The 24,988-nt window shown below is 45.2% G+C and overlaps 2 protein-coding genes and 1 pseudogene across 4 annotated transcripts in view; 1 reads left to right on the forward strand and 2 right to left on the reverse strand.

Moving 5' to 3' along the window:
• Window positions 1–2,249, reverse strand: part of CFAP251 (cilia and flagella associated protein 251) — a 70,073-nt gene extending 67,824 nt beyond the window's left edge. For 2 of the 3 annotated variants that reach the window (XM_060027981.1, XM_060027984.1), the window contains exon 1: window positions 2,160–2,249. The gene's annotated coding sequence lies outside the window, so the exon portion shown is untranslated. Of the gene's footprint in view, window positions 1–1,174; window positions 1,235–2,159 lie in introns of those variants that run through there. The other variant, XM_060027982.1, reaches the window with a different exon arrangement.
• On the reverse strand, window positions 637–24,270 carry PSMD9 (proteasome 26S subunit, non-ATPase 9). The gene is made up of 6 exons (XM_060027985.1): window positions 24,092–24,270; window positions 19,951–20,053; window positions 15,861–16,072; window positions 13,695–13,796; window positions 2,160–2,248; window positions 637–1,839 (listed from the first exon to the last, which is right to left on the reverse strand). The coding sequence occupies exons 1-6, from the start codon at window positions 24,227–24,229 to the stop codon at window positions 1,812–1,814; spliced, it is 672 nt and encodes a 223-aa protein (XP_059883968.1). The 5' UTR covers window positions 24,230–24,270; the 3' UTR covers window positions 637–1,811.
• Window positions 10,096–10,998, forward strand: LOC132435856 (large ribosomal subunit protein eL6 pseudogene; annotated as a pseudogene).
• Window positions 24,271–24,988: the final 718 nt, after the last annotated feature.

Genomic DNA, 24,988 nt, shown 5'->3' on the forward strand with positions numbered 1-24,988 from the left:
CGCCGCGACTTGGGAGGTGAAATTGGCTTTCCTCTCACCTCTCTCCTCCCCTCCCACTCTCCCCCATGTTTTCCCTTGGTGCCATCCCATGAGAAGCTGCAGCGGCCAATCCTAGCAACTTTGACTTTCTGAAGACTTGACAAAGTTATGTGAAGAAGTACGAACGGTTTGATAAAATTCTCTTTGTCAAAAGCAAACTAAATTTCCCGGTCTCATTGGTGCAGCACACAGCTGTCCTCCCCACCTCCTCGCCCGGGCACTAGATGTTGTACAGAAAATTTTAGCCAGCTGGGATTAAATGTTTCATAGGTTACGTTATCTTATCACATAACGTTTCTGCCAAACCAGTTTGTTAAATCTGTTAGGATGATTCCACCTCCAAGTGTCTCTCCACTAGAACCTCACAAAAGACAGCCCACCTGCGTGGCCATCCTGAGGTTTCTGAAGCGGGGGGGGGGGGGGGGGGGGGGGGGGGGGGCTTGCAGGAAACCAGCCAAAGGCACTGATGCAGAAGACTCTCTGCTGCTATCATTTTAGGAGGATGTGAATGAGTCTCTCCATCCCCACCCCACCCTCATACCCCAATGCTGGTTGCTGCATTTGCATGCATCTCAAAAAAATAAAAGGGATTCCTGGATGGGGCAAGCTGTGTTTATTATAGTCTAGGGCTTATAAAAGACTGGAAAACACGTGGAATTAGAAAAACAATTTAAACACTGGTAAACACAGCACGTCTGTGGCTACAAAGGGGGAAATCCACGTGGACATTCGGCTAGAGTACATGGTGTTTGGGGGCAGACACTCAACAGGAAGGCTTTCCAGCCGAGCACGAGCACCCATGGCTGGAAGGACACCCAGTACTGACTCCCGTCAGGGCGAGCTGATATCTGCATCTAAGCCAAGCAAATCCAGGCCTGAAGAACCCAAGCATGCCTCAGTAGAATGTGCCAGATGCCCTCTGAAACAGAAAGTGGTCTGCAAGAACTGTGGAAATAAAACACTGTGATACGGTGAAGAGAGAAAAAAAGTAAAGCACGGAGGCACTAGGAATCACTGAAACTCACTTTGCCATGTTAAAGAGAGAAAATAAAAGGAAGGAAGGAAGGAGGAATCAGCATTTGCAAGAAGACAGCTCTGCACACACTGCTGGTTCCCATCAGCAATGTCAACACACCTTAGCAGTCTACAAAAGTGCTGATCCGAGGGCAGGCCCAGGAGACTCAATTATCCTGTATCCAGAGCAGCAATGCCGCAGTGCAAACGCAGGTGCAGCCTGAGCGTCTGGGACCCCCATTCACTAAAGGATGACGTCCCAGAGATGTTGCTGGTCAAATCTTGACTTCGGTACAATTGTTAGTTTGTTCTGCCCAACTTTCCTGAGGCTGATCTAACTCCCACCTGAGCTTTGGTTTGAGAAGTTCATAGGAAATTCAGCTGGGGTGATAACATGCTCATATCAACACTGTAAAACTGTTTATTTGGGGGAAAAAAAACAAAATTTCTAGAAGCATAAAGTCACATCAGCACCTACCAGAATAACTCCCGCCCACCTGCTCACAATCTAGAGGATTCCCATGTAGGGCCGTGGCCTAATTTGCAAAAGATGCTAAACACAAATCTAGTTTTTAACAATGCGTTAATCCCAAGAGATCACACTGGGAGGCCACAGCGTTTCCACCACCTAGAAGTTCAGGCTCCCAGCCTCTTCCAGATCCTTGAGCTTCAGGAAGAGAAGAGAAGGAGGAAATGCCCACTAGACCCAAGTCTGGGGCAAGGGAATATGCTTTCCTGTTTCTGTTCCCCAGGGACAATCATCTTTGCAAAGGAATAATGTTGCAGCTGGAAGGAAAAAAAAGGAACAGTGTAAGTTTGTGGCTCCATTCAGGAAGATCAGAAGTGAGCCGTCCTGAGCTTTTCACCTACATGCTTTCATTCTTTCAAAGCAAACGTCCAGTTAATAAAAGAACCAGAGCGACCAGGGCTCCCTCCACCTCCATACCTGGAATCTCATTCCCGCCACAAGGACTTATCATGAGTTGCTACAGGCAGTCTGGAAATTCCCTTCATTTCCCCACGACCCCACCTCCCGCCCGCAGCTTTGTGTCTAGCAAGCATGCAGTGCACGCTGCAGTGTGAATGAACGGACACGGATACTTTACCCCAGCAGTCCTTTTCCCGCCCAGCGTGTCGGCACGAGTCTAAGCTGGTATTTCTCCCCTCTGCGGATCACTGTCACATTCAGGGGCTTCTGAAAGGAAAATGAGCTCATTTTATGTTCAACCTCCTTAGTACTCAAAGAGATTCAGACTAGAATGCTGAGATACTGTCTTTTTTTTTTTTTTTTTTTGGCCGCGCAGCATGTGGGATCTTAGTTGCCCCACCAGGGATCAAACCCACACCCCCTGCAGTGCAGGCGTGGAGTCTCTTAACCACTGGACCTCCAGGGAAGTCCCACCCACCAGACTGGTAGTAAGGATGCTTATTTTAGGCATAATTCCTACAACTGGTGAGAATGTGGAGGACGTGGCACTCTGGGGGCAGGCAGTGGGGCTACAGATTTGGTACCTTCTTCCTGGAAGAACACAACTTTCCTGGAAGAACACAAAAGATGCTCTAAAGCATCTTTAGAAGGTGCATATAAGATATATTCTGCAAAAGTACAAGATGATATATGAACAAAGCATTTATCCCAGGACTGTTTATAAATTTCAAAAACTGAAAACACCCAAAATATCCCTCAATAAGGTATTGGTCAAATACAGTATAGTGAATAGCAGTTTGTTTAGTAAAAACAAAACAAAACCAGCAAAGTATGAATCCATTTGAATATATGTCCTAAAAGGTCGTATGTGTTGTGAATCAAGTATACTTCAATTTAAAAATAATAATTTAAAAATAAATAATAAAAATAATAATAAAAGCTCTAAAAATTCAATAAATAAATAAATAGACATAGGACTTCCCTGGTGGCGCAGTGGTTAAGAATCCTCCTGCCAATGCAGGGGACATGGGTTTGAGCCCTGGTCCGGAAACATCCCACATGCCGCGGAGCTACTGAGCCCGCGTGCTAAAACTACTGAAGCCCGCACACCTAGAGCCCATGCTCTGCAACAAAAGAAGCCAACGCAATGGGAAGCCCGCGCACCGCAACAAAGAGTAGCCCCCATTCGCCGCAACTAGAGGAAGCCGGCGCGAAGCAACAAAGACCCAATGCAGCCAAAAATAATATTAATTAATTAATTAATCTAAATAAATAAATAGACATATGTGTTGCTTGGTGCATACAAAGTTTTCTGGAAGATAAACTGTTAACAGTGGTTACTTCCAGAAAGAAGCACTAGCAGTTTGGAGTAAGAGAAGAAGACATCTACTTTTTTATCTTTCTGTACCATTATTTCTTCTTTACTATGCGTACGTATTACCTTAACAAAAAAATTAAAGTAGGTACAATATATACCAAAGAAAATTACAAGTTAAAACAAGATTCATCAAATTTTAAAACTTCTGTACATCAAAGGACACTGTCAACATAGTGAAAAAGCAACCCACAGAATGGGAGAAAATATCTGCAAATCATATATCTGATAAGGGATTAATATCCAGAATATATAAAGAATTCAACAGCAACAACAAACAACCCAATTAAAAAATGAGCAAAGAACTTAAACATTTCTCCAAAAAAGATATACAAATGGCCAATAAGCACATGAATAGATGGCCTACATCACTCATCATTAGAGAAATGCAAATTAAAACCACAATGAGATATCACCTTATACCCATTAGGATGGCTATTATCAAAAAAAACAAAGGGGGGCTTCCCTGGTGGCGCAGTGGTTGAGAGTCCACCTGCCGATGCAGGGGACACGGGTTCGTGCCCCGGTCCGGGAAGATCCCACATGCTGCGGAGCAGCTGGGCCTGTGAGCCATGGCCACTGAGCCTGCGTGTCCGGAGCCTGTACTCCGCAACGGGAGAGGCCACAGCAGTGAGAGGCCCACGTACCGCAAAAAAAAAAAAAAAAGAAAGAAAAAAAGAAAATAATAGGAGTCAGTGAGGATGTAGAGAAATCGTAACCCTTATACACCGCTGGTGGGAGTGTAAAATGGTGTAGCCACTATGGAAAACAGCATGACTATTCCTCAAAAAACTGAAAATAGGGCTTCCCTGGTGGCGCAGTGGTTAAGAATCTGCCTGCCAATGCAGGGCACACGAGTTCGAGCCCTGGTCCAGGAAGATCCCACATGCCACAGAGCAACTAAGACCACGCACCACAACTACTGAGCCTGCGCTCTAGAGCCTGCGAGCCACAACTACTGAAGCCCGCGAGCCTAGAGCCCGCGCTCCGCAACAGAAGCCACCGCAATGAGAAGGCCGCACGCTGCAATGAAGAGTAGCCCCCGCTCGCTGCAACTAGAGAAAGCCCGCGCACAGCAACGAAGACCCACCACAGCCAAAATAAATAAATAAATAAATCTTTTAAGAGATTGAAGATAGAATAACCATATCAACCTGCAATTAAACATATGGGTATATAACCAAAGAACTGAAAGCAGGGACTTGAACACATAATTTGTATGCCCATTTCATAGTAGCATTATTCACCAAAATGGTGAATAGCATTATAGCCAAAAGGTAGAAGCAACCCAAGTGGCCATCAATGGATTACAGGATAAACAAAATGTAGTATATACACACAGCAGAATATTATTCAGCCTTTTTTTTTAATATAAATTTATTTATTTTTGGTTGCATTGGGTCTTCGTTGCTGCATGCGGGCTTTCTCCAGTTGTGGTGAGCGGGGGCTACTCCTTGTTGCAGTGCGCAGGCTTCTCATTGGGTTGGCTTCTCTTGTTGCGAAGCACGGGCTCTAGGTGTGCGGGCTTCAGTAGTTGTAGCACGCGGGCTCAGTAGCTCTGCGGCATGTGGGATCTTCCCGGACCAGGGCTCAAACCCATGTCCCCTGCATTGGCAGGCGGATGCCCAACCACTGCGCCACCAGGGAAGTCCCTATCATTCAGCCTTAAAAAGGAAATTCTGACACATGTAACAACCTGGATGGACCATGAAGACGTTATGCTAAGTGAAACACATGAGTTACAAAAGGACAAATATAGTGTGATTCCACTTAGAGGGCTGTATATAGAGCAGTCACATTCACAGAGACAGAAAGTAGATCAGTGGTTGCCAGAACCTTGGGGAGATGGGAATGACTAGTTAGTGTTTAATGGGTAGAGTTTCAGTTTGGGAAGATGAAAAAGTTCTAGGGACAGTGGTGGAGATGGCTGCCGAACAATGTGAATGTACTTAATGCCACTTAAAAATGGTAAATTCTATGTTATGTACATTTTACCGTAATTTTAAAAAATTAAGGCAGATCTATCAATGGGATCTCTGAATCAGAAAAAATAAAGCATGATGAAAAACAAAAACGACACCATTTTCCACCTCGATTGTCACAGGATAAAAGACTGACAGTAACACAGTTGGGGAGGGTCAAGGAATAAGCACTCACATACACTACTGGAGAGAACATGAACTAACGCAAGCTTCTGGGAGGACACCGTGACGACACCTATCAAATCGGTAAATGTGCATTGCCTTTAACCCAGTAATTCCACTTCTAGAAATCTGACAGAAACCCTCACACAAGATAAGAATATTCACGACACCACTATTTGTGGTGGCCAAATATTGGCAATGGCTTAAATGTCCAGGTTGGGGGTCTGGTTAAACGAACGATGAGAAACCAAGCCAGGGAACATGGTACATTGTGTACCGATACACGTGTACCAACATGGAAATCCCTTCAAAGGGAGAAACATCGAGAACGGTACATAGAGCAGGTCTTCTTTGTGACTTCTTTTTCAAAAAGCAATCACTGTAGACATACACATCCACACCCAGAAAATGTGTGAGAGCTTCACTGATGTGCTTCCAGTTCTGGAAATGATGGCCCTGGGAGAGCTAGAAATCCAGAGGGTTTCTACCTATGGCACGTCCTAGATGTCTTTCTGATTTGCCCACTTGCACCTCCAGCCCATTCGTCAAAGACACCATCATCTCCTGACCTGGCTGCTACAACTCTGTCAGCCCTCCAATCAGCTCTCTACCTGGCCTCTGGAGAAATCTTTTCAAGGCACGAAGCTGCTTACAGCTGTTATTCTCCAGCTTGGAAGAAGCTCTCTACTGCTGCTTGGGAACATTGAAGAAGGGCCCTGCCTCCTCCCCTCTCCCCCTCTTCCTTGCTCTGGGTTCCAATCAGCCTTCTCTGATCCTCTCACCTCAGGGCCTTGACCCTGCTGGTGGGCTCCTCTCCCTGCCAGTCTTGATAAACTTCAATACACTTAGAGGCCACGTCTTCAGGAACACTCTCCTTCAACCCCAAACTACATCAGAACCCCACTATTTGCTCTCCTAGCCCCCTTGAACTGTCCCTTCATAGCACTCACTGGAGTGTACAATTACACATCTGTGATTATTTGATTAATGCTCATCTCCCCCACTAAAATGTTCCCACGGACCCTTGGTTGACCTGTTTTGTTCCCTGTTGTAGCGCCTGCACCTTGCCCAGGACTCAGAGCAGGGAAGGTACTACAAGGGAGGGAGAAATCCAGGACTTTTATTCTTACTTGAAATACGTTCGCATTGTGTGAGTTTTTTTCACAATAAAAACACATTATTTTTATTATTGAAATATAATTCATATACAATAAATTCACCATTTTAAAGTATATATTCAGAGACTTGTCCAACCATCACCACTAACTAATTTCAGAGCATATTTCCATCACCCAAAAAGAAACCCCATACCCATTAGCAATCACTCCCCATTCCCTCCTCCCCCAGCCCCTGGCAACCACCAGTCTGCTTTCTGTCTCTGCTTTCTGTGCATTTGCCTATTCTGGACATTTCGGAATTCTAAAATATGTGGCCCTTTCTGGGACTTCCCTGGTGGCACAGTGGTTAAGAATCCGCCTGCCAATGCAGGGGACACAGGTTCAATCCCTGGTCAGTGAAGATCCCACATGCCGCGGAGCAACTAAGCCCGTGCGCCACAACTACTGAGCCTGCGCTCTAGACCCCGTGAGCCACAACTACTGAGCCCACATGCCACATTACTGAAGCCCACACGTGCTCCACAATGAGAAGCCACCGCAACGAGAAGCCTGTGCACCACAGCGAAGAGTAGCCCCTGCTCGCCACAACTAGAGAAAGCCCGCGTGTAGCAATGAAGACCCAACGCAGCCAAAAATAAATAAATTAAATAAATAAAATTAAATAAATTAATTAATTAAATATGTGGCCCTTTCTGTTCGGCTTCTTTCACTTACCAGAAGTCCTTTGAAGGTTCATTAATGTTATAGCATATCGGTACACCAATCCTTTTTATGGCTGAATGAAATACACATTATTTTTATAATAAAGAAAAATTATTTTAATTTAAGGGTTTTTTCCTTTGAAAGTATATGCATTCCAGAAACTCACCTTTAGAAAATTATCTAAGGAAACAGAGCTTTGTCTACAAGAGTGTTAATTTTCAGGTTCCCATAAAATCGGAAAGTACCTAAAAGTCTAACAATAGAATGCTGTGGGGTTTTAAAAAACTTTTTTTAATTCATAGAGCAGAGACCATAAAAACCCAGACCCCTTATTCTCAAGCTGGGCTCTGGTTCCAGGAGCACCCCGGGCCCTGAGGGCGTGAGGTCCCCCCACCCCCTCTAGCTTATCCCAGCAGCTCAGCTTTTATCTGTTTGATATTTTGGAATTCCCCAGGAAATTTCACTTGAAGAAAAGGTTCTGTTGTTAGAAAACATTCAAAAAAAAAAGAAAACGTTCAATGACTACTTTTGTAAAGAAGGCCTTATACAGTGTTATTAATTATAGTCACCACACTGTGCATTCTGGTATACGGTAATACTCTATGCATATATGACAGCGGCTAGACAGTAAATCTTCAAAGTCTTCATCACAAGAAAAAAATGTGTAACTATGTATGGTGACAGATGTTAACTAGCCTTACTGTGGCAATCATTTCCCAATATATGCAAATATTGAATTACTATGTTGTACACCTGAAACTAATACCATGTTATTTGTCAGTTATACCTCAGTTTTTTTTTAAAAAAAAGGATCTGTAGGCCTATGAATATATTTAACTGGAAAAGACAAATTAAAAACCAGTGGCTATTATGAGTAATCACCAGTGGCTATTATGAGTAATCACCAAAAACTGGAAAACAACCTAAATGCCCCACACTGGGAAATGGATGAAGAGTCTGGGGCTCATTACACAGTGGAGCACTACTCAGCAGTGAAAAGGGATGAACTACAGATGCACGTGACCATGTGGAAGAACGGCAGATTCATGACACTGGGTGAAAGTAGCCAGACTTAAAGGGCTTTATACTCTGCAGTTTCACTTATATGACATTCTGGAAAAGGTAAAGCTACAGGGATGGAGCACAGATCAGTGATTTCCGGGCGATGGGGGTGCAGAGAGGGCTTACCTACAAAAGCATGAGATCATTTCGGGCTGTAGAACTGCTCTGTATCTTCATGCGGTGACATTTACATAACTACAGACAGTTGACAAAATTCACAGTACTGGACACTGAACAGGGGGAATGTTGCTGTGGGTCAATTAGACCTTAATGAAAGCAACCAGTAGCTCTGTGTGCTGATGTATGAAGGACACACAGTTGGAAAGTGGCTGCCTTTGGAGGACAGGAAATGCACCTGGAGGAGAGGGAGGTTTTTCATTCCATGTTCTTTGGTTCTGTTTTTACCATGTGTTTGTATTACCTCTACCAGGAAAAAAAAAAAAGACGTATTTACAAAGCAAACCACTAACAATGAGCCCAGACAACTACAAAGTTTAAAAGTATGTGCAGCAAGGTACCCAAGAGACGTGAGTAAACTATGACACACTAGCAAGCTGGGGGTGGGGTGGGGAGGAAGGAGAGAAAAACTGAGACTTTGGGTAAACATAACAGAATGAACCTACATCTGCATCATCTCTAGAAATCTCACTAAAATGATGACTGGACAGTAAAGAGGTAACAAAGGTACCATGCCACAAGGTTAAACTCTTTGAAATTCCTTCCTTCCAAAGCTAAAGCCTAATTCCCCTCCCTTTGAGTGGTGGCTGGACTTCGTCGCTTCTAACGAATAAAGTGGAAGTGAGAGTGTGAATCTTCAGAGACTGAGTCAGAGCAGGTGCTGCTGACTCCTCTCTGCTCTCACTTGGACCGCCCATTCTTGGGGAGGTCAGCCACCACGCTGTGGGGCATTCAAGCAGCACTGTGGAGAGGCCCTTGTGATGAGGAACTGAAGCCTCCTGCCAACAGCCATGTGAGTGAGGGATCTTGGAAACAGATTCTCTAACCTCAGTCAAGCCCTCAGATGACTATGGCCTCCGCTTATATCCTGACCACAACCTCATGAGAGACCCTGAGCCCAAACCACCCAGCTACATGGCTCCTGGACGCTGCCTGACCGCCCAAACTGTATAAGATAATAAATGCTTGATGCTTCGAGCTGTTAAAGCTCTAGGGTGATTTCTCACTCACCAATAGACAAATAATACACCCTTTATAGCCAGGGGTTAAAGGGAAGCAGAGCAGGAACAAATGGATTTGTTCCGGGGAACCCAGAAAGGCTCCAAACAAACAGATCAAAGAAACAGAATAAAGAATTGCACACATAAGAATTATAGAACAGAGGTGGCAATATAAATGAGTGGGTAAAGTACTAACTTTTCAATAAATGGTGTTGGGACAACTACTGTCCATTTGGGGAAAAAAATTAAGTTTGGTGCCCTGCCTCACACCATTCAGAAAAACTAATTTCAGATAAGCTATAAACCCAAGAGAAATGAAAACATATGACCACACACAAACTTACACAGAATGTTCACAGAAGTATGACCCTATAACAATAGCGAAAAAGTGGCAACAACCTAAATATTCATCAACTGATGAATGGATAAATAAAATATGGTCTATCCATACAACGGGATATTATTCGGTCATAAAAAAGAACGAAGTCCTGGGATCCCCTGGTGGCGCAGCGATTAAGAATCTGCCTGCCCTTTTTTCCCATCTTGCAAGATGGTGGGTGAAAAGGCTGAGAAGCCAGATACTAAGGAGAAAAAACCTGAAGCCAAGAAGGCTGATGCTGGTGGCAAGGTTAAAAAGGTGAAGCAGGGGAAGCAGGGGAAGCCCCACTGCAGCCGAAACCCTGTCCTGGTCAGAGGAATTGGCAGATATTCCCTATCGGCTATGTATTCCAGAAAGGCCTCGTACAAGAGGAAGTATTCAGCAGCTAAATCCAAGGTTGAAAAGAAAAAGAAGGTGAAGCTTCTTGCTACTGTCACAAAACCAGTTGGTGGTGACAAGAATGGTGGTACCGGGTGGTTAAACTTCGCAAAATGCCTAGGTATTATCCTACTGAAGATGTGCCTCGAAAGCTGTTGAGTCACGGCAAAAAACCCTTCAGTAAGCATGTGAGAAAACCGCGCGCTAGCATCACTCCTGGGACCATTCTGATTATCCTCACTGGGCGCCACAAAGGCAAGAGGGTCATTTTCCTGAAGCAGCTGAGCAGTGGCTTGCTACTTGTGACTGGGCCTCTGTCCTTCAATCGAGTTCCTCTGTGGAGAACACACCAGAAATTTGTCATTGCCACTTCCACCAAAATTGAAATCAGTGGTGTGAAAATCCCAGAACATCTCACTGATGCTTACTTCAAGAAGAAGAAACTGCGTAAGTCCAGGCACCAGGAAGGTGAGATCTTCTACACAGAGAGAGAGAAATACGAGATTACAGAGCAGCGGAAGGTTGATCAGAAAGCTGTGGACTCACAAATTCTGCAAAGAATCAAAGCTGTTCCTCAACTCCAGGGCTACCTCCGCTCTGTGTTCGCTCTTACAAACAGAATTTATCCTCACAAAGTAGTGTTCTAAACTTCTTACAAAGAACCTAATTAAATAATTCGGTCCATTAAAAAAAAAAAAAAAAGAATTCGCCTTCCAATGCAGGGGACACGGGATGGAGCCCTGGTCCAGGAAGATCGCACATGCCGCGGAGCAACTAAGCCTGTGTGCCCCAACTACTGAGCCTGCGTTCTAGAGCCCGCGAGCCACAACTACTGAGCCCGTGTTCTAGAGCCCGCAAGCCACAACTACTGAGCCCGCATGCCGCAACTACTTTAGCCTTCATGCCTAGAGCCCATGGTCTGCAACAAGAGAAGCCACCGCAATGAGAAGCCCGCACACCGCAACGAAGAGCAGCCCTCGCTCACCGCAACTAGAGAAAGCCTGCGCGCAGCAAGGAAGACACAAACCCAAAAATAAATACATAAGTAAATAAATTTATTTTTTAAAAAAAGGAATGAGTTCCTGACACATGCTACAACATGGATGAACCCTGAAAACACTATGCTAAGTGAAAGTAGTCATAAAATATCACATATTGTATGATCCCATTTATATGAAATGTCCAGAATAAGCAAGTCCATAGAGGCAGAAAGTAGTTTAGTGGTTGCCAGGGGCTGGTATATATGGGGGGAATAGGGAGTGACTGCTAACAGGTACAAGGCTTTTTGAGGTGATGAAAATGTTCTAAAATTGATTGTGGTGATGGGTGCACAACTCCATGAATAGACTAAAAACGACTGGATTATGCACTTTAAATGGATGACCTATAAGGTATGCGAATTGTACGTCAATTAAACTGTTATAAAAAACAATAATAGGGAATTCCCTGGCAGTCCAGTTGTTAGGACTCCAAGCTTCCACTGTAGGGGGCCCAGGCTTGATCCCTGGTCAGGGAACTAAGATCCTGCAAGCTGCACGGTGTGGCCAAAAAAATAATAATAAAAATAAAAGATACATTCCAGACGGATTAAAGAAAAGCTAAAGACAAAAGTACTAGAAGAATTTCTTTAAGAAGACACAAAATGCCAAAGCCGTAAAGCAAAAAACTGATGAATTTGACAAAATCAAAATTCTAAACTTCCACATAAGTACAGACTTGATGAAGGTGTCAGTCAGTGCAGAAATGAGGGCCTGACCTCTAGCAGGGCGCCAACACTGGCCGACTGTTTCTTGGCCCGATGCCTGCCTTCTGATGAGTTACACATGGATGAGCAGTGTGGCCAAGTGGGGGCTGTGTGGGTGCAAGACAAACCAAGAATTGTCGGTTGAACTGAAGATTTCATTTGGGAACCAAAAACTTTAGTAATTTCTCTGTACTTTGAGCCCCATATTTCTCCTGCAAAGTATGGATCTTTGCCAAAAAAAGGTTTGGTTGGGGTTACATTACTGAGAAACAAGATGAGATGGTTACGTGGAAGTGTTTTTTAATGGCATATTCTGCCAGAAACTAGAAGGCTGCAGCCTGTTTTGAATTTCAACTTTTATTATATCTTTAAGGAATGAAATTATCAAAAGGCACACAAATCAAGTTCTAATATACTACTGTTTGAACAGCACTACACTATTATGCACTGTACTGTATTTCTTTATTTTAATCCTCAGGGATGGTTTTGGCAGCAAAGAGCCCTATAATATTAATAAATTTAACAAAATGGATATCTAAGTGAATTAAAAAAAGAAACTTTCAAGTAATCGAAGTTACCATAAAGAAAGTTAAAAGAAAAGGAGCTAATCAGGAGAGACATGTGCAATGTATAAACAGGCAAAGATTTAATATATAGAATATAGAAAGAGTTCCTACAAATCAATTTTTAAAAAGGACAAATAACCCAATAGAAAATAAGTGGGGAAAAAAGACTAACAGACAATTCATAGAAATGGTACTCAATCTCACTGGTAGTCAGGAAAATACAAATTAAAACAAGATGGCATTTTGGCAAAGTTATTAAAAGATCAATAATAGAGTACTGCTGATGATATGATACACAGTTGACCCTTGAACAACATGGGTTTGAACTGCTTAGTTTCGCTTACATGTGAATTTTTTTCAATAAATACAGTACTGCACAATCCGTGGATACGGAGGGCCAACCACGGGACTTGAGCATCTACAGACTCTGGTATCTGCACTGGTCCTGAAACCAATCCCCCGTGGATACTGAGGGACGACTGGACTCACATACTGTTGGTCAGGGTACAAATTCATAAAACTTTTTCAAATTACCTATTAAAATCTTAAGTGTGCATTTGCTGAGAGCTTGTAATTCTACTTCCAGGTGTGCACAGTTGTGAACAAGTATGCACGACTATTCACACTGGCATAAAACTGGAAATGAACAAGACGTCCACTGATAAGGCAGCGGGTGGACAAACTTCTATCCATTCATACCATGGAGTGCTATGCAGCAGTGAAAAAGAGCGAGGTGTGTGCCCAGATGAAAAGATGTCTAAGAAACCTTGTTAAATGAAAACGGGGATAGGAAGCAGGAGAGGGGTATTTTAGACAGGGTGGCTGGAAAGGCCTCACTGAGAAGGTGGCATTTGTACAAGAGGAGGGAGGGAAGGAAGGAAGGTGAGGGGGTAAGGGAAGAAGATTAGCATTCTAGGCAGAGGGAACAGCAAATGCGAAAGCCCCGAGCGGGGACTGTGCCTGAGAAACGGCACTCTGAGGGCAGCTGTCAGAGGCCCCGGCCACGTTTCCTGGCCCCGGCAATTCCAGGGTTACTGGTCAGATGCCACGTAATACCTCCAACTCACCCCCTCACTGTGCTGGACCACAGTGCCAATGTTCTGCAGCGACTGGAAGTTTTGGGTGTTCACAGAGCCAAACTCCACTATCTTGTCATCCACTTGCAGACCCTAAAGAGAGAAGGGAAAACAGAAAATCAGGCTAGAGGTTAAATGTTCTTCTGGTGTTCTTTACCCTCCCATACGTTCCCAATTTAATAAGCGTGTTTTCTACAGGGGAGAACGGCAGGCACGATGCAAAGAGGCTGGGATTTAGATACCTCGGGCAGGGAGGGACGGTGGATAACTGGGCCACCTCCTCCGGGGGTTCCTCCAGGGGCAGATCTAATAAAAGGTGGCCAGGTCTACCCAGTGTCTGAGAAAAGCTGGCAGTTGTATAGGCCTGGAGGAAAATGGGGAAAAGCTCTCTGGGGTCTGACCCAGGTTTGGGGGCAAGTAGAGGCAGGCCCATCTGGCCTATTTTGTTCAGGGGTCAGAATTTAGATGCATTGGCCCTAAAAGCCCCCAGGCAAGCAGCCACGGGCACAACACTGACCCAGAACTAGAGTGATCCTGTCACTCTAAGAGCACAGATCACAATTCACCCATCCCTTCAACAAATACTCGTCGCAGGCTGACGACAGCTCTGTGCCAGATGCTGTGCACACAGTGGTGAATAAAACAGAGCTTGTGTGTAACCTGCAGTCTTGTGATCACTAAAGACGACTGGCAGGACCCAGGTCCACCTTCTAGAAACTGTGCGTCCTGGCACAAGGTACTTCAGGTCTTTGAGGCTTTTCCTCATGGGTGAAATGGGGTAGATTAGTACCTACCCCAGAGAACAGCTGTGGGATTAAATATTACATGCAGGCCCACATACACCAAGGGGGGAAAGTGGTGGGGGATGGTGCGATGAATTGGGAGATTGGGATTGACATGTATCCACTAATAAGTATAAAATGGATAACTAAGAAGAACCTGCTGTATAAATAATAAATAAACAAAATAAAATTCAAAAAAAGACTAGACTAAGGCTGAACAACAACAAAATGCAGGTACACATAAAAATTTGTACATCATGTTCACGGTAGCATTCTTCATAATGGCCAAAAAATGGGAACTGAGGAATGGATAAACAAAGCGTGGTCTATCCAGACAGCACATTAAACTCAGCAGTAAAAAGGAATGAACATGAGGGAGGGATAAATTGGGACATTGGGACTGACACATACACACTACTATATATAAAATAGATAACTAATAATAAACTTCTATATAGCACAGGGAACTGTACTCAATACTCTGTAATGGCCTACATGGGGAAAGAATCTTAAAAAAAAGAAAAAAAGAGTGGATACATGTACGTGTGTATATGTATAACTGATTCACTTTGCTGTACACCTGAAACTAACACAACACTGTAAATCAACTATACTCCAATAAAAAAAATTTTTTAAATAAAAAGTAAAAATTTTTTAAAAAATTAAAAAAGGAATGAAGTTGAGATACATGCTCCAACATGGCTGGACCTTGAGAACATGATACTAAAAGGAAGAAGCCAGTCATAGAGGACCACATATTATATGATTCCATTTACACATATATGACATGTCCAAAATAAGCAAGTTCAGAGAGACAGAAAGCAGACCGGTGGTTGCCAGGGGCTGAGGGGATGGGGTGGTTGAGGCGTAATGGCAAATTGACACTGGGCTTCTTTTTGGGATAACGAAAATATTCTAAAATTGACTGTTAATACACTAAAAGCTACTGAATCATATATGTACCTTAAAAGGGTTAAAGTTATGGTATGTGAATTATATCCCAATAAAGCTGTTAAAACTTCTCTAAAGACACCAGGGAAGCTATAACTCACTTGGCAGGATACGTGGTGCTAAGCAAGGGCTCAGCAAGTGGCAGCTACTGTTGTCATTCTCGTGTCCATTACTCAACGCCCAGCTAAAATCGGCCCTGAGAAGAGAGCCTCTTTCCCTCTCCGGGGTCACCCTGTGTCCCAGGGTCTTTCTGCAGCTAGTTGAGTGGGCAGCAGGGGCTGACTCCTGCTGGGCTGCAGCGGGCCTTCATCGGCGTCTGCTGCACTGGTGACAGCGTGGGTCTGTCTGTCCATAGCCTCCCACCCCCACCCCCGCCCCAAGGCACCCTTGGGGTGTGGATTTACGGGGCCAGGCCCTGGCTTACTGCGATGCTGGCAGGGGAGCCGGGGCTGATGCTGTTCACTATGGCGAAGGCCTGAGCCGGGCTGAGGTCCTGGCTCTGGCCCAGGCCATGGCTCATGGCCTCCCTGTGGGCCTCGGCCAGGTCCCGGGCCTGCTTCTCCTTGTCGCGAGCATGCAGCTGGTGCAGGGCCTCCTCCACCTGCTTCATCACCGCCTTGTGATCGTTCTGCAAGCCTGGAGGAGAGCACCGTGTCAGGGGCCGAGAAGACAGCTGAGGACACAAGACCCACACGTTCATTCACTGACTATTCAACGAGCACTTATTATATGCCAGACGTTGTGCTAGAAGCTGAGGACCTATCTGTGAACACGACAGAGGGGCTGCCCTCATGAAGCTTACAGTCCTGCAAGGAGAGCAGCTGTGGGACAAGTGATTGCAATGACACCTGATGACTTCAATGACTAGGAGATCAGGGAAGGCTCCCCAAAGGCAGCACCGTTTCAGCTGAGACCTGAAAGGTGAGCAGAAGGAGGGAACTGACCAGGTGAATCCATGGCCACAAACTCAAACGCTCACAAGGGGCAAACACGAGTAAAGCAGGCTGGGCTAAGAAGGCTTTCGCTTTTCTCGTAATGCCTCTAGAAGAAAAAATGATGCCAAGTCTACCAACACGTGACTGGTGATATTCAGTCTGGGAGAGGCAACAGGGAGCAAAGCTGGAAATTAGGAGTTTGGGGATGAAACCTTCGGATTTTTTTCAGTACTGACGGTCAACTCAGGATGTTGGGAAGGACTGTGTGGGCCAAGCAAGTCATCTCTGCAGGCCGGGCTACCAGAGTGGCTGGGAGCTGGGTTAATTTGTTTTTTAACCTAAAGACAACTTCCTCTACGGCTCTGGATTCAGCACCTCATTCAAGCCAGTTCCCTAGGACATCCCTGGTGGTCCAGTGGTTAAGACTTCACCTTCCAACGCAGGGGGTGCAGGTCTGATACCTGCTCAGGGAGTTAAGATCCCACATGCCTCGTGGCCAAAAAACCAAAACATAAAACAAGCAATATTGTAACAAATTAAATAAAGACTTTTAAAAAATGGTCCACATCAAAAATAAAAAAAAACCTTAAAAGAAAAAAAAGCCAGTTCCCTGTGAAGAGTTCCAGAGGCCTGAACAAACCAGCACTGCCTGCCAATCCACATCTAGCATCCATAGGCCACAGACTTTCAGACTTTCCAGGCACCTTGGACTGTGGGCACGCAAGGCTACCTGACCTTGTTCCTCTGCTCCTGTCACTTTGGAGAACAGGTAAGGCCCTCAGGCATTACGAGCCTCTAGCACTCAACCCACTGGTGCAGACACGAGAAAGAGCCCAGACTTGAATAAATGAAGACATAAACCTGGGCAGGAAGACTTAAAATGGTGTCAGTGTATAATACACGGTCACTCTGACTAGAAAAGGTCCCCCAGGTGATAAGCTCCACGAGGACCCCAGAGCCTTCAGAGAGGCCTGGCACACAGTAAGTCTCAAGCTACTGCTGCTGGGTAAAGGAATGAATGACTTCATACACCATATACTGCAATTCTAATCAGAATTAAAAAAAATTTTTTCCTTGAACAAAATGTTTCCAAAGTACATTTCAAAAAACAAACTTGCAATTATAACAAATGCAACATATTAAGGGAAGATGCTAGTAATGGGGAAAACTAGGTACAGAGTATACCGGACCTCTCTGTGTTATTTTCCCAATTTTTCTGTAAATCTAAAACTGTTCTAAAAAATAAAGTTTATTTTTTAGGGCTTCCCTGGTGGCACAGCGTTTAAAGAATCCACCTGCCAATGCAGGGGACAGGGATTCGAGCCCTGGTCCGGGAAGATCCCACATGCTGTGGAGCAACTAAGCCTGTGTACCACAACTACTGAGCCTGAGCTCTGGAGCCCGAGAGCCACAACTACTGTAGCCTGCACGCCTAGAGCCCAAGCTCCGCAACAAGAGAAGCCACCGCAATGGGAAGCCCGCACACCACAACGAAGAGTAGGCCCTGCTCACCACAACTAGAGAAAGCCACACGCAGCAACAAAGACCCAATGCAGCCAAAAATAAATAATAATTTTTTTTAAAAAAGTCTATTTTTTAAATAAAATAAACTTGTGAGAACAGTTTTTCAAAAGAAGACCAATAAGGAATCGCTCAAACAGACTCTTACGTATATTAAAGTCATTAAGATGGCATGATGTTAGCACCCAAAAAGAGAGATCAACGGAACAGAGCAAAAAGCCCAGAAAGAGACATAAGCACGTCTAAAGATTTAATACGCAATATTGTTAGTGTTTCAAATTAACGGAGAAAGAACAGACTAAATGGTGTTGTAACATCAGGCCAACCATTTGGAAAAAAATAAGTCGGTGCCCACCCTCACACTGTGGGCTAGGGCTTCTCAAATTTCTCCCAGAATCCTCCTAACTGGGGAGCAAGTGGACTGCTTCCCTGGGGCGTCCAAGGGTTTAGCCAAAAGCCCCAAATTTCCCTCCAGTCTGACTGTCTTAACACAGTTTTTCCCTACTCTGTATCTTCCTATTTGTTTTAATATTAAAATGGCATGCTTCTTTTCCCAACATCTTCAAGGAAAAGTGACGCTCTAAGAAGTCCTACGATCATAGTGTGACTTTGAGGAAACTTTGGCATCTTCAGCTGTGTCTCACCCCAGGGCTACCTGTACTCTCACTGAGAAACCTGGCCTTAGACCAAAGCACGCTGTATATAGAGTCAAGATTCACAGGTAAAACAGAAGTCATTAAGGGAGAAAGGTGGATGATAAATTCCCTTCTAATATGACTTTGTGGTAGAGACTGCTGGTTGCCTACCTGTGGCAGCGTGAAAAGTGGCCCCAAAGAGGTTCCCATCCAAATCCCCAGAACCTGTGAATTTGCTACTTTACATGGCAAAGGGGGCTTTGCAGGTGTGATTAAGTTAAGGGCCCTGAGATGGGGAGATTATCCAGGTGGTGGGCCCAACGTAATCACAACTGTCTTTATAAGTGAAAGAGGGAGGCAGGAGAGGGAGAGAAAGAGATGTGATGCCAAACCCAGAAGCTGGAGAGATGTGACTGCTGGCTTTGAAGATGGAAGGGGCTGCAGGTCAAGGAGTGTGGGCAGCTTCTAGAAGCTGGAAAAGACAAGGAAATGGATTCTCCCTAGAGCCTCCAGAAGGAACACAGCCCTGCTTGACACCTTGATTTTAGTCCAGTGAGACCCACTTGGATGTCTCATTTCCAGAACTATAATAAATTCGTGACGTTTTAAACCACTAAGTCTGTGATGATCTGTTACAGCAGAAACAGAAGACTAATAAACTACCCAATCTCTACTCTCTCTGTTCCTTGACAATAAATACATACGTATATACATACATACAATACATATACACACACATAAATAAGAGAGTTTATTTAGGATAGCAACATGCCCATTGTGGGGTACATTTCTTGCAGGCAGAGGAGCCTATGAGAGGAAAGCAGAAATTGATGCAGGGGGTGGGAGTGGGACTTGCAGGACAGATCCTTTACAGGAGGGGTGGCAGCTGGCATAGGAGCTTGTGCCCTTCCTACCTTCTTCCTTCCCTTTCTTCCTGCCTGGAACATGGACATGGTGACCCTGAAGATGGATGAATTGCCTAAGGATGGCAGAGCCTGAGTTTCTGATGACCAGCCCTGCGCTGCCTACCTCCAAATGTCTTTACTGAGGAACTGAGCTGTTTTCTGTTTGAGTGACCATAGTTAGGTCACTATCATTAATAGCTAAACGTATTTCCTAAGACGTAATTGATTTGATTGGGATCGTAAGCAATATCTGACTTGGGTTTCTGTTGTTATTGCAATAAAAGTTTCCGCAATGAAGCAAAGGCCCTAAAAACAAAATGAAAAATGAAACCATAAAGACAGACCCCTAGAGTCTAACCTGCCCCCTTAGTTCTCAGTCCCTCGATGGGGACAGTGAGATGATCCCATCAAGGCAGAAGCCAAGGAAGCAGATAATATGGAACACTGGCGATTCCTCTGTGTGCCTTAAACATCCCCTGCTGCAAGGTGGGGGAACATCCCCAGAGAGGGTCACTCACAGACGATGTTGTGCCTTGCAGTTCGGACCTGGTACAGGTCCACGTCTGCCCGGGGGTAGCCCTCGCAGTCCACCAGTGGCTCGTTCATCCCGATGCCTTTCTGCTGGAGGGAAGAAATGAGGTCAAAAAGATTTCACAGGTATGAAGTCCTCGGGCCTCTTTCCCCAGACTCCCGTCCTCTGCAGTCATAATAAAGGTGACAGTAACGAGAGAGGCCATATATTGATCACTTGGCACAGACCAGGTCCTTTCCCACATCCTCTCATGACTGCTCTCTGTGGTGGGCACCATTTTTTAACTGACTTTTAATAACACCAGTAATGCACGAATCCATTCTCCTTTTTTGAAGTTAGAGCAGTGCAGATAAAACTAAAGACTCCTTTGAGCATCACCCCCAAGGCCAGCCTCTTCCTCCACTCCTCCAAACCCTCCTTCCTATGGGCAGCTGACACCTGGCTGGTGGCCTTGGAAGCTGGAGGGGAGTAAAAACCTCAAAGAGCACCCAGCTGAGGCAGGACTTTGGTTCTTCTGAAAATAAAAAGAGATGTAAAGGGGCCTTCAAACAGGCTTTTCATCCCTGGAAGGAACACTGAACTGGAACCCCAGTTGCCATCTGGGAAGAGGAACGGGGAGGCTAGGGGACAGCAGAGGGAGAGAGACTTTCTATTATGTATCCTTTTGTAGATTTTGAATTTTGACCATGGCAATGTATTCCCTATGGAAAACAATACATTTGTTTTAATGTTTGTTTGTTTGTTGTTTCGGCTGTGCCGCGCAGCTTGTGGAATCTTAGTTCCCTGATCAGAGATTGAACCTGGGCCCTTGGCAGTGAAAGCGCAGAGTCCTAACCACTGGACCGCCAGGGAATTCCCTTGTTTTAATGTTTTAAAGTCTTTTCCTACATAAGTCAGAGCATGGTGCACAAAAGCAATGAAACATGTTATATGACATGTTTCAGGGATTTTCAGTCAGACTTTGATTTCAAGTTCAATTCTGCCACATACAATCTGGGTGACCTTGGTTAAGAGGTTCACCTCTCTGGGCCTCAGCTTCTTCAATTATAAAATGGGAATAACGGCACTTACCTCCCTTCCCACCTGCTCTGAGAATTAACGAGCTGACCTATGTAGGGTGCTTAGCACAGTGCCAGGCACATTCACAGAGTGGTGAACAGCGGCCCCCAAAAGATATGTCCAAGTCCTAAACCCCAGAACCTGTGAATGTGACCTTATTTGGAAAAAGGATCTTTGCAGATATAATTAAGTGAAGGATCAGCGAGAAGAGATCATCCTAGATTTAAGGTTGCCCCTAAGTCCAATGACGGGTATCCTGATAAAAGAAAGGAGGGGGAGATTTGGGACACAGGGACACAGAGAGAAGGCCACGTGAAGACAGAGGCAGGGACTGCAGTGATGCAGCTACAAGCCAAGGATGGCCAGCAGCCACCAGAATCTAGGAGAGAGGCATGCAACGGATCCTCCCTCAGAGCGCCCAGAAAAACTCAAACCTGCCAACACCTTGATGTCACACTTCTGGACTCCACAACTGTGAGAGAATAAATTTCTGTCGTTTTAAGCCACCAAGCTGTGGTAATTCGTTATGATGGCCCTAGGAAATTAATATACATAGAAAGTAATAGGTGATGGCTGTAATTATCAGCACGGAGACCAGCTGCCTAGTGTACACACGTGCTAGCGGGAGGGATTCCATTCGTGTCTGTACCTTTCTCTCTGAAAGTGTACACGGGGGAAGGATTCCATTCATGTCTGTCCCTTTCTCTCTGAAAGCCTCTGGGTTACACCTACTGTTCCCTGTTCACGGGGAAGGGGGTCTCGTATACTCTCTTAGCGCAGGACTCTCTATAGATACAGCATAAATGTGCCAGGGGCTAAATATCTGTATCTGCCTCATGCCTGCCCATGATGACTAAGAGTTGACTGGCCTCTCCAAGTCAATACCACATCAGACACTGCTTTCCAAAGTTGAGACTCACACCACTGGCAACTCACACACGGGGCATTAAATAACCCATTCCCTTTCTAATTATCTTCAACCCTTCAATAATCAGGGAGAAAGTCTCCATTTGGTGCTGGTCTTTATATCACCTCCAGATCACTTGTTATCTTTGGTCCTCTCCATTTTGTTTTTTTTTTTTGCGGTACGTGGGCCTCTCCCACCGCGGAGCACAGGCTCCGGACGCGCAGGCTCAGCGGCCATGGCTCACAGGCCCAGCCGCTCCGCGGCACGTGGGATCCTCCCGGACCGGGGCACGAACCCGCGTCCGCTGCATCGGCAGGCGGACTCTCAACCACTGCGCCACCAGGGAAGCCCTCCATTTTGTTTTTAACAGCTTTATCAAGATATAATTCACACACCATACAACCCACTCATTTAAAGTGTACAATTCAATGGTTTTTAGAATATTCACAGAGTTATGAAACCATCACCACAATCAATTTTAGAACATTTCCATCACCATCCAAAAAGAAACCCAAGACCCACTAGCAGTCACTCCCATTCCCCCCTCCCCTCAGCCCCTGGCAACTACTAATCTATCTTCTGTCTATGGATTTACCTATTCTGGATATTTTATATAAATGGAATTATAAAATGTGTGGTTTTTTGTGATGCTCTTCTTTCACTTAGCATAACGTTTTCAAGATTCATGCACTTTTGTAGCCATGTGCCAGCACTTCATTCCTTTTTATTGGCTAATATCCCGTTGTATGGATAGACCACATTTCAGCTATCCATTTATCAGGTGACAGAGAGTTGGAGGGATCACCTTGACATACACTTTTATATTTAAGGAAAGAGAGTCTCATTTTTTCATATGCTGTGAAGTTATAAGATTTCCTTTAAAAATAAAACTAACTAAGTAAAAAAAGTGAGGCAACTTAAAGAAAAATATCAAGGGAGTAACAACAGTACAGGACGTATACAGATAGAGCATATCCTGCCTGCAGTAGCAAAGTAACTAAGGTGTGAGAAGTTGCTGGCACAACACTTGAAAGCACAGATTCTGGGTTCAACAGGCATAAGATCTGAATCCCACTTTGTGACTCTGAACAAGTGACTTCCCCTTTCTGAACCTCAGGGTAACAAACCAACTTCACAGAGTAGTTGAGAGGATTCCACGATATAACACATACATAAACCGGCCCACTTCAGGCACATAGTCAGCGCCCAGTAAAATGGTACCCTGACCTCCATATGATACTTCATCTTACTCCCATCACCTAAAATGCATTCCATCCGCCCTACATAGAATGTAATTCATTTACTCTTCCCCGGTAAATTGATCTGTGGTTTTATACTAGGTGGCTTAAGAAAAACTGTATCCGTTTTGGAGCCAGTGGGGTGTGGCTAGCTAAGAACTAGCCCCACCACTGCCACTTCCAACCTACCTGACTCTAGGCAAGGATTTTCCCCACTCTGGGCCTCAGTTTCCTCCTTATACAATAAGGATAACGAGCCTTTCCTGTCATTCAAAGCTGGGTTCTTAGACCAGTGCCATCAGCATCGCTGGGAATTTGCTAGAAATGCAGTAGCTGCTCCCACACATCTGTCCGCCAACAGAATCTGAATTTTAACAAGCTCTCCAGGTGATTCGAATACACACTAAAGCTTAAAAAGCTCTGAGGTAAAGTGGTTAGTAAAGCACAGGACATCTGGTAACCGTTCAACAAGGACTGATGATAGAGGTGATTATCACCCTGCCTCTGCAAACTTATTGGCCCTGTGACTTGAGGCAGGTTTAAGTAATGCCTCTGTTGCCTCATCCCTAAAATGGGGGAAATGACAGAACTCACCTCAAAATGTTGTTGGGAGGATTAAACGAGTTAACCAATGTCAAGCGCTTAACAACTGCGCCCAGCACCCAACAAGAATTCCACAAATACCTGCTAGAACATCAATTGTAACTGTTCCTAGTTATTCACGTTATTTGCCTCACTGTCTGCTGCCCACAGAGGCCACAACTGCTGCGCCTTGGGCCTCCCAGGGAGGGAGAGACCCACAGCTGAGAGCTCAAGCGGAGGCCGCCCTGGTCTCTCAGTCCCCGCCCCGGGTCTGGGGGCCGGGTTGGGAAGGCCTCCGGGCGCCTCCCACGCCCGCCCGGAAGCCCCGTGCCCACACTCACGCTCTCCAGCACGTCATAATTGGCTTTGATTTGCGCCTCGATCTCCTCCTTGCGCCGTATCAGTTCCTGTATGTAACTGGCAGTCACCCCGCTGGCCTCCGGGGAGCCTCCGCTCTCCCTCGTTTCCTTCTCCGACATCGTGAACCTCGGCCCGGGAGCCCTAACTGCGGGTTTCCCGACCGCGGACGCCCGAGGAGACTGTGCCTACGGCTCCGCCCGCGGGCCAAAACACCGCGGCCTTTCGCGGGAGCCTGGAAAAGCGAGGGGCGTGGTTTGTCGGCGGGGCGTGGTCACCGGAAGCCCCACAATGCGGGAACACGCGGTCCTGTGATGACTCGTGGAGGCGAGGTATAAGGACGGAAGGATTCCCTGTCGCACCCAAGCACTGGCCGCGACCAGGACATGATGAACTCTTCCTAGTTAATTCATTTTCTTTCCTCATTCATTCAGCTATGTATTGAGCGCCTACTGCATGTATGTACCTGAGCACTGTGCATGGTGCTCCATTGCAGCTCTGCATCTACACGGCGCTTGAGGGTTTACAAAATAGATTCCTCATGCCCTGTTTCACAAAGCCTACAAGCTTGGGTTCAAATCTGGGCTCTTGCCTCTTACTGCCAGTAGTGACCTAGGTAAACTACTTCACTCCTCTGAGCCTCAGTTTCCTCATCTGTGAGTTGGTTGGGTATTGATAGCAATCTATCTCATAGTGCTGACATTTTGCCAACAAATATTTATTGAATGCCTCCTTTGTACCATACACTGTCCTAGGTACTGGAGGGGTAAAGTATTGAGCACTGGACTCAGTGCCTGTCTCATATTAAGGTCTCTATAAATTTTAGTACAAATAGTATTGATGATGACAGTAATAGTAATACTAATAATTTATCAAATACT

This window comes from Delphinus delphis, chromosome 13, assembly GCF_949987515.2.
Source record: "Delphinus delphis chromosome 13, mDelDel1.2, whole genome shotgun sequence".
Classification (NCBI taxonomy): Eukaryota; Metazoa; Chordata; class Mammalia; order Artiodactyla; family Delphinidae; genus Delphinus; species Delphinus delphis.

What these genes read in the sequence shown, in the direction of transcription:
- PSMD9 (XM_060027985.1), bottom strand. Translation starts at nt 24,229, where the DNA reads ATGTCGGAGAAGGAAACGAGGGAGAGCGGAGGCTCCCCGGAGGCCAGC. An exon ending in GCTCCCCTGCCAGCATCGCA is followed by an intron (nt 13,797 to 15,860) that starts GTAAGCCAGGGC and finishes TTCTCTCTTTAG; the next exon opens with GGTCTGCAAGTGGATGACAA. An exon ending in GCGGGAAAAGGACTGCTGGG is followed by an intron (nt 1,840 to 2,159) that starts GTAAAGTATCCG and finishes TTTTCCTTCCAG; the next exon opens with CTGCAACATTATTCCTTTGC.